Source organism: Phoxinus phoxinus, assembly GCF_949152265.1.
Source record: "Phoxinus phoxinus genome assembly, chromosome: 6".
NCBI lineage: Eukaryota > Metazoa > Chordata > Actinopteri > Cypriniformes > Leuciscidae > Phoxinus > Phoxinus phoxinus.
Genome location: NC_136881.1, coordinates 36,709,293 through 36,719,395, shown reverse-complemented (window position 1 = coordinate 36,719,395; position 10,103 = coordinate 36,709,293). Strand labels below are relative to the sequence as shown.

At 37.7% G+C, this 10,103-nt stretch overlaps 1 protein-coding gene across 1 annotated transcript; it reads right to left on the bottom strand.

Annotated features, from left to right (window-relative positions):
- Positions 1–419: 419 nt before the first annotated feature.
- On the bottom strand, positions 420–10,000 carry atg4da (autophagy related 4D, cysteine peptidase a). The gene is made up of 11 exons (XM_079617269.1): positions 9,678–10,000; positions 6,740–6,967; positions 6,508–6,591; positions 6,205–6,378; positions 4,791–5,148; positions 4,649–4,713; positions 4,362–4,513; positions 3,715–3,793; positions 3,557–3,633; positions 3,328–3,447; positions 420–1,999 (listed from the first exon to the last, which is right to left on the bottom strand). Exons 2-11 carry the CDS (start codon positions 6,924–6,926, stop codon positions 1,820–1,822), a joined length of 1,476 nt encoding a protein of 491 aa, XP_079473395.1. The 5' UTR covers positions 6,927–6,967; positions 9,678–10,000; the 3' UTR covers positions 420–1,819.
- Positions 10,001–10,103: the final 103 nt, after the last annotated feature.

Here is a 10,103-nt window from a genome sequence, read left to right as displayed (position 1 = left end):
AATCTGCAGGTTCTGCTCACTTAAACTTTGAATCTCTTAACTTAAAAATGTTTATGTGACTGATTACCTCAATTTTTTTTAGTTTTGCCAACTTATTCAGGTTTACAGTGTAGCTAAATATGATTATATTGTCTGTTGCATTTTATAGTTTTAGATTTTTTCCTTCTCTCCATGATCTTACAGAACAGACAACTGGGGCAGGACTCCTTAAGAGCTTGCAGATGACAAGTCAGAGATAAATAAATAAAAATGATCACTCTTTTCATCATTTTTCTTTGTTCTAATTTTGACGGACTTTAGTTAAAATTACACCGAAACCTCAAAAGCAAGCAGGCCAGTAGCTCTCCTATTCAATGGATGCATAAAAATAGATAACAATGCACAATAATTGATAAAAATAGACAACTCAGTTCAAACACTGTTGTTTAAAAATACCTGAAGTTATTTTAAGGACATATACTCAGTTGGGAAATTATGGAATTATAAACAATTTACTTCTCTCTTACTTTTAATTCAAAGTTTCCATCTTCCAATTATGAAAAAAATTATAATAATAATCCATACAGAGGCAAATCACCCTCTCGTCCACTGGTCCGTTTGAGCATGTATGTTCAGGAGAGAGAATCCAAAATGAAAAAAAAAAAAAAAAAAAAAAAAATCTAGTAATAGTATTATTATTCAAAAATGATTGTTCAAACAGTGACAGTAGTTCAGCTTCATCCCGGTGCATCCTCAGACAGAACTATGACCAAAAATACAAGTTGTAAAAATAAAATTAACAGCTTAAATAAGATCGGACAGTAACAGCTAATTTGGTTGACCTGAACAAGCAAAAGCAAATCAGACATCAAATATTCAGACAGCTTCCAGCACCAAACTCAAATGCCACACAGTCTCCCAGAGCTTGAGGAGGTACAACGGCTGTGATCCCCCATAAAATATACAATTAAATAAGAGAAAGCTGTAAACTGACGACAAACGACAGCACAACGACTTAAAACAAAAACACACTCAGTTCAAACACAGCTGAGAGATGTACAATATACACGACTTAGAAAACCAGACATACCATACAGCGACCAGGAGGTTTTCTCAATGTCAAAATTACCCATAATCCCTTCAGTGCTGTCCAGTTATAGAGCAGTCTCAGAGAAACACACTTAGAGAGTACCCGTTTACCTTCATAAAGAGCGACACAACAGCAGGATCATGTGTTCAGTGTGTGAGACAAACAGGAGGAAGTAAAACCTTAGTGTGTGTGAGGCCGAATCGGTTGCAAATTGAGCTGATAAGAGAAAGCTCCTCATCCATTCATAAATGTACAGATAATTTACCAAAGAAATGTAGGTGTCACCCCAAAATTATAGTATGCATAAAGAAAATAAACCGTATTTTTTTTAGAATTATTACACTGATAATTGATGCATTTTTCATCTTACAATTTTCATTACCATAATGCAAAGCATGCTTATACTGTAATGCAGAGAATTAAAATCGCGTTTTTTGTTTTGTTTTTTGTTTTACTAAAACTTTGCATAAAGGCATTTAAATAATGTAGCATTTTTTACATCACATTACGGAGAATACGTGTTTTTTTGGCATTACGGTAATGATAAATAGGTGAAAAATGTGTTTAACTACTAATAAATAATTCTAAAAATACGCAACATTTTCCTAATGCAAACCATAATTTCTTAGTTTTGGAATATGACCTAGACAGAGATTCTCAATGTCAGCTGCGCGTTATATTTATCAGTGTACAGACGTGAGGAACAGCAGTTTCATGAGGTTCAGTGCAGCGTTACATGCCATACGCTCCTCACAGGAGCACAAACTCATCTGTGCTTCCTCTCTTATTGTTCCTGCTCGTTCGGTTGCATGAGAAAATGTTTGCCGGACCGTCCTGCGAGCCCGCGCTCTGCCCCTCCAGTCCGTAGTTCTGTCCCATGCCCTCCACAAAAGTAAAGATGGGATACTTCTCTTTAGACGACGACAAAGCCTGAAAAGAACAACAAATGTGGTTAGACTTTATTTTAATATGTCCCTTTTACAAATTTAAGTACTGAGAAATTGTATTTAAAGTCCCTCTGTGGTGAAAATCAAGCATTTAATGTTGTTTATATGTCTATGTAATGTTTTTAATATGCTTTAAAGGGGTCATATGATGCGATTTTTTTTGTTTTCCTTTTTCTTTAGTGTGTCATGTTAGAGGTTTATGCATGTATAAGATCTGTAAAGTTTCAAAGCTCAAAGTCTCAAACCTAAAGAGATCTTTATAAAATTTAAAGCTGCAGTCCGCAGGTTTTTCCTCTTTGTCGCCATCTCTGGTCAAAACCTGCAATTGCAGTTATTTGTGGAATTATCAACTTCAAGTGGGTTGTGACTCGGCACGGCACAGCGCGGATGAATCCAATGTTTTGAGGAGAATGTGCGGCTGTCAGTCGCCGCGCCGGTGTATACTGATACTGGCGTTCAGATTCTACTTTTTATAAGTATGACCAACATAAGAATTTTCACCGGAAAACGTTGTGTGTGTGAGAAGAGTGTGAGGCTAGTTCTTCGTCTGTATACTCTGGTTAGAATAAATAAGGACGACCAAACTCAAAAGCCTCTTCCATGTGTTCAAAATCTTTTATATTCTCCATAATTACGTTACGAACCATTTCTTCTTCATTTGTGAGCAACTCCGATCATCACTCTTCGCACACACGACGCTCCTCCTCCTGCACATGTGTATTTACCTTTTTCCGGCTACAACGGGAGTTCCCACGGGACTTCAGCGCGAGACTACAGCTAGCCGTCTAAAACACTATTTAGGTGAATTTAAACAATGGCTAAGTTGCTAAACGCATCTTGTTGTCATCTAAGGACCCTGTTCATGTTGGACAGACATTTTAATTGCATTTTGTGTCTGTTAAGAGGCACAAAAACACTCTTTATGACTATGCCCCCATAACTGCTGTTTAGCTGAGTGGGAGCTCTGGGCATTAGCGGTAGCAGCTCCGTGTTGCAAGCACCAATCCGGTTCGTTCTTTTTTCTATAGACAGTACTCACAAAGGTATAACGATTAAGATTAACTTAAAAATTGCCCTGAGTTCTCCTTTAAGTGTAAATTGCAAAGTGTAAGTGAATTAAAGGGGATACGTGCATCAGCAAAGGTTTCCAGCACACTGCTTTCTTCAGTGCTCACCTTCACCTTCAGGACACCTTTAGCAACTCCTTTGTTTGTCTGCATTTACTTTTTTTGACTATGCACCGGAAGCAAAGGATCTTTACCTTCTTGGATCAATTCCTTCTAGTGTTACAGATTCAAACAAGACACTCACTTCACTGACCGCTGAGCACAACGACTCAAAGTCTTTCTTCGTCTGTGCGTAGAACCCGATGGTACAGCTGGGGTCCATACGACTGAAGTTCATCTTCCTGGGTGAGTTACAGTGAAAAGACTACGAGAGAAACGAGAGACTTCAGCTTCATACAAGACTTTGAAATTATAAATATTATAATGTTTTGTTTTTTTCCTGTACGAATTAAGAGGGTTGCTTTCGGTCTCACCTCCAGAGAGAAGTTGCCTTGGGTGACGTCCACCACCGGCTGACAGTAGTGTGGGTCTAGATACAATAGCTGGTCATCTGGAAGACAGACAGCAGCCAATCAGAGAGCAGACAGCAACACGGTAACCAATCAAATCATAGTTCTTAATAGACACGTACCTTGAAAGCCAATAAAAAACAGAGAATGCTTGGGTTTCCCTCCAATAATACCTATACAGCAGTTTAACTTGAGGATGTTCTAGAAAAGAAGAGATTGTTCATTTAAAACAAATGTCAACACAAGGCCATTTATTTAAGTAATAAAAAAAGTTATATTATATTAAATATAAAATTAAAATGATTTTGCCCAGTTTGCAAAGTGATTTAATTACTATGAAAGCTTGTTTCCACCATGGAATAAAAAATAAAAATAAAGTAAATAAAAAAAAAGTTATTGCAAGTTTACATCTCACAATTTAGATTATTTTCCTCTGAATTCAGAGTTTACATCTCACAATTATAATTTTTTTGCAACGAAATTACAAAATAAAAAGGGTAATTGCGCCTTTATATCTCAAAATTCTGACTTTTTTCCTCAGAAATGCTAGTTTATATCTTGCAATTCTGAGTTTAGATTTAAAAAAAAGTTTGAAATAAGACATATAAACTCAAAATTGGGAGAAAAGATTCAGAATTGTGTTTTAGAAATAAAAAAAATAAAAATAATGTACCCAGTGGCGGAAACAAGCTTTCATAATTTATCTATATTTTTTTATTTTCAAACAAATTAATTATTTTTTTCGTGAATTCATATGCAGTACATGTACCTTAACACACTCAATGTAGGAGGGGTTTAAGGATTCTCCTCCGAGTCGCACTGGCACTAGAATGATGACTGATTTCCATCCTGTGCCACCGGACTCGGGCCGCTCTTGTGTCAGGGCCGACTCACACAACCCCATGACATCTCCCTTATACACTGCAGCACACACACACACACACACACACAGAAGCAGAAGTATGAGCTAAACATCACTTACAAACATGTACATTAACAAAGTTTCAGTTTCGCTAACTGTTTTTGTCAAATGATCACATGATGCACAAGACGCACCCGTGCAGTCCTGAGCCACGTATACAGCAAGGCTGTGAAACTCCGGGCTTCTAGCCACTGCTTTTCTGGTAGAAGAAAGGACATTAAATAAGTCACACAGTTCAGTTCAATGTACACTGATGTTCATTTGTTCTCCTCTCACCTCAGCATATGTGCCACTATGGACGGGCCGTACCAGTCCCCTGCCCTCTTCCCGGACTCCTTTCCCAGCTCCACCAGCTGGTGGACCCCAAACGGAGCCGAGGGATGGTCCCCAAACCAAGACACCACCTTCCTGTGTAACGCCTCCACCTGAGGGTCATGTCTGGCTGCAGGGCATTGCTCAGGGGTCCGTCTGTGACCCTCAGCACTGCCAGAGCCGGGGTCCCGCTGGGAAATGGGGCTGGTCCAGGAAGAACTAAAGGAAGGCAGGGACATGCCAGTCGGGCGGGAAGGAGAGCGGGGCTTCAGCAACTCAAAATCAACGTCTGCCAGCGGATGACAGTCCGACCACCTCCAGTCTGGGATATAGAGAGAAGAATGTACGCAGTTACAGTTTGGGGTCAGTAAGTTTTTGTTTTATTTATTTTGCAAGGATGCATTAAATTGATCAAAAGTGACAGTGAAGACATTTATAATGTTACTAAAGATTTATATTTCAAATAAATGCTGTTCTTCTATTCATTAAAGATTCCTGAATGCATCACGGTTTCCATAAAAAAATATATAGCATCACAACTGTTTTTAACATTGCTAATAATCAGAAATGTTTCTTGAGCATCAAATCATCATATTAGAGTGATTTCTGAAGGATCATGTGACGATGAAGAGTCGAGTAATGATGCTGAAAATTCAGCTTTGATCACAGGAAAAAATTGCATTTTAAAATATATTAAAATAGAACACAGTTATTTGAAATTGTAATAATATTTCCAAATATTACTGTATTTTTGATCAAATAAATGCAGTCTTGGTGAGTAAAAGAGACAAACATTAGTGTTCAAAACACTTTTGAACAGTAGTGTATATATTAATACACTTAATCAAACAGTCTAGATTACTTAACTATTACTTAAACAGTTGTTTGTTGTGATTATGTATGGCTAATAAAAGTAATTATATACATTTAAAAAAATACATTTAAAGAAAGTCTTAGAAACATTTTGCATCATTAATATATTGCTTTATTGGTTGCACTTTACTTTACAGTAAGTGCACCATCAATCTACTTAATACTGAGTAATTTAAGGGAACTACATGGGTTCAGATTAGATTCTATTAAAATATATATATTAACATGTCAATGCCATTGCTTTGTCTCAAGATGCACACCAGTAATATTTTTTCTAAGGCATGTTTATAAACTTAAAACTACTTTTATTAAACTACTATTCATTAAAAATAAATGACTTAAATGTCCTAACCAAACTAAGGCCCAATCCTGGCTTAATCTAAGCCCTGTCTGTGAAACCAGGCCAGTATGTTCATGCAAAACAGGACTGTAAAATAAAGTGCTACTGCTTTACTTCCTGCATTTAATTGACATGCAAATAAAGAAATGTGAAAGTATCCGAGACCTGTGGGCAGGAGGTGCAGCAGTAACCCCTGTGCCAGCAGCATCTGTCCACTGCGCAGCATACAGCCCCAGCCACAGTCAGTGGTCAGACTCGACCCCTCCAGCTGAGGAAACTCCCTCCTGTAGGTGAGCCACACGCACGACACAAACACCTGCCGGAAGCGCTCCACCTCGTCTGGGAACGAGACGGCATCTCAGTACAACAGAATCACACACACACTTATAATTATTGTTGTGTTAATTCAAGCTCAAGTCAAGTCAAGGCAGCTTTACAGTGACAACAAGTGTGCAAGTGTGTACTCACCTTCACTATTGAACAGATAGGACTGACCCATGAGGAAAAGAGGGGAGGTCTTGTTGAAGCTAGTTTTAGATTTCACCGTCCAGCCTGAGAAAATGAAGACAGGAACTTATTGAGATACAGTCAATTATATTTGATGGACATCTGACTTCAAAAATGGCCCGGGAAAAAAAAGGGAACAAGCGTTTGTGTCAGTCACAGAAACCAGTTCTCAATCGTGCGCATGAAAACCAACCGTATTTGACGTTGTTCCAGGCCGAAATGAACTTGGCTTTCAGGCGATCCACTTCGTCGGGCTCTTCTCTGATGGCGTCGGGCTCCGGCCCGTGGCCGTTGTGGTGTCGGGACTGGGCCGAGGGCCTGTCATCATGAGCTGCACCGCCCACCCTGTACTGAACGCCACTGGGAGACACGGAGTTCATGGTTCAGGCCGGATACAGCAGCATTACAGAAGAACGTCAGCCTGAAGGACAGTGAAAGAGAGCATGATAGGTTCCTTAAAATCTTGGTATATTTTTGACATCATGAGGAATCAATACTTCCTTGAGCTTTTGAAACGGAGCAGCTGTGCTATGACATCATGTGTGGTTTTTCAGAACTCAAAACCTCTAGTCCAAAAAAAGCATTTACTGAAAAACTAAGATGCAGAAATCTCTCATTCTGAGATCTGATTTCTGACATCAGAAACATTAACATGTGGCGCCCACACTCACATAATGAGTAATGAGTGATGCAAGTAATATGAAAAAAAAATATGATTAAATTCAAGGAATGCAAAATATATCTGTACCACATCAGTTAACAAATTTTTATATATATATATATATATATCAGCCGATAATGGATATTTAATTGTGCATTAATGACCTTGATCATCTAACACATTAACACCACTAGTTAAAAACAAACGAAAAAAAAACAAATGAGTACCAGGGTTTCACGGTTTCAAAATTGTTTATTTATATTTATATATATATATATATATTTTAGCATTTATACCATGGTAATACAATGATATTCTTAAGTACCATTCAGCATTATGTACTGGATGTTGATAAGGACTTTTGTTAGAGATTGGAATCACACAAAGCAATTTCTATCATAACCTATTTTAGAGATGATTGCAAATAGAAAAATGTACATACAGTGCTATGCATAAGTTTAGACACCCATGCTAGAGTTGACTAAAAAGAGGAATAAAAAATCATCTTTTGGAAATTGAACTTAATGCCTTAATTTAAAAAAATAGGAAAAATCCAACCTTTAAGGACAACAATTTTCTTTGTGAATGAATAATGTATCGTAAATAAATAAATGTTCTTCCTTAAAATACAGGGTGCATAAGTTTGGACACCCCTATGTTAAGTTCCCATAGAGCCAGGCAGATTTTTATTTTTAAAGGCCAGTTACTTCATGGATCCAGGATACTCTGCATCCTGATAAAGTTCCCTTGGCCTCTGGGATTAAAATAGCCCCACATCATCACATACCCTTCACCATACCTAGAGATTAAGGCATTAAGTTCAATTTCCAAAAGATGATTTTTTATTCCTCTTTTTAGTCAACTCTAGCATGGGTGTCTAAACGTATGCCTCCCACTGTAAACACACTACCATTCAAAAATTTTGAATTGATTTTTATTTTATGTTTTTGAAATAAGTCTTCTGCTCAGGCATGCCAAATTTATTTGATTAAAAATACAGTAAATCCAGTAATATTGTGAAAAATTCTTGCAATTTAAAATAACTGTTTTCTATATGAATATATTGTAAAAATGTAATTTATTCCTGTGATCAAAGCTGAATTTTCAGCATCATTACTCCAGTCTTCAGTGTCACATGATCTTTCAGAAATCATTAATATGATGATTTGATGCTCAGGAAACATTTCTGATTATTACCAGTGTTGAAAACCGTTGTGCTGCTTCATATTTTTGCGGAAACCTTGATTCTTTTCCACCCCGGATTCTTTAATGAATAGAACATTTAAAGGAACAGCATTTATTTGAAATAGAAATCTATTGTTACATTATATAAATGTCATTATATTTACTGTCACTTTTGAAGTCGTGCTTTAATTGCTGACTGTGAAGTGAAGTCACAATAGACACTATTCAGACACTAGAAAACCTGTGTGTTACACAAACAGAAAACAAGCAGTGTGGGAAATGAATCTGTCACATGAGACCTGACTGAGGACAGGTGCGGTGACTGAGTTCAAGCCATAGACAGTATAAGGAGGTTCAAGCACACTTTACAAAAAGGAATATGACTTCCCTTTTCCTTGTTTTCTCAAGGAAGTTTGAGCTTACAGTATAACGGCGGGAAATGAGACAACGTCATCAGTTCAGAATGAGAAACAACGTCATTGCACAATAATGCAAATTCTAAAAAAATTCCACTTCATTCTAGAGCGCTAGACTGCTTGGGGAAAGTGGACACATGTAAATTGTAAGCCATGTGACCACTGAGTGCTCAGCAAAAAAAGGTCATCACAATACACTTACCACACTACATTAATGAAAAAATACTATTACTGCAGTATGCAGTGTGTACACGGTGCACATGCATTTTATTCATGCGCAGAACACTTGCATAATTTATTACATTTGTCAAAATGTGTAGTATGCAACTTATTACACAGTTTCCCACAATGCAATGCGATTGACCTAATATAAACATCATCAACCATTTTTTGACTGCCAAAAGTGTAAAAAAAAAAAAAGAGTACAACCAGACTGCAGCTTATTGAAGTCACCTGACAAGCATTTTAGCAAACTAATGTTTGAAACGTTTTGTGTCACATGCTGCTGCCTAATGTTTCACATAGCGTTGTAGAAGTTAGTAGGCATTATACAGTATATAGTGCACATAATGCAGTAAGAAGTACGCTAGTATTTAATTTTGAACACAGCCTAAGAGGAAAATCCAGTTTCCTGTGGCTGAATATGCAATAATTTCGTTGGAAATAATTAATTCGTTTTTTTTTAAAACCAAGTAATCGCCGAATACCAGTTATGATACAGATATCAAATAAGGCAGCCTGATTCCGGTGTTTGTGTGAAATATTAAAAAATTAAGTATGAAGACAGATATCACGTATCTTGAAATGTAACGTATGCACTCCAAGTGTCATTTTAAACAGCCAGACTAAACATCTGAAAGCTTGGTTACCTTCACGTTAGACTCGGCATGTTGGATGTTCCGGGTATTTCTCCGAGTTTTCCTATAAATAGTCAACGGCGTCCAGCTGCACGAACGCCCGTCTGGGTGTCTGGCAAGGACAGGCGCTGTGAGACCGAGCTCAGGCCTTCTCAGGAGCCGTAATCTCGGCGAGTATCGATTAAAGACGCAGTCATGAGTTCCTGCTTCTATACAATCACACACATCGGTCGAACTGTCAGCTGAGAGATGAATAGTGTACAAATCAGCGAGCGATTAAATCAGTATGCAACTACTTCCTGTTGTCATTGCGGATACACACCCTCGCTCCGCCCACCAGGCGACGTGATTGGCCAGGTTTGACAGTTGCCGTTTGATGATTGGACGATCTCCACGTACGATAAACTGTAGTCAATGAATTCTGAATTATTTATTTAT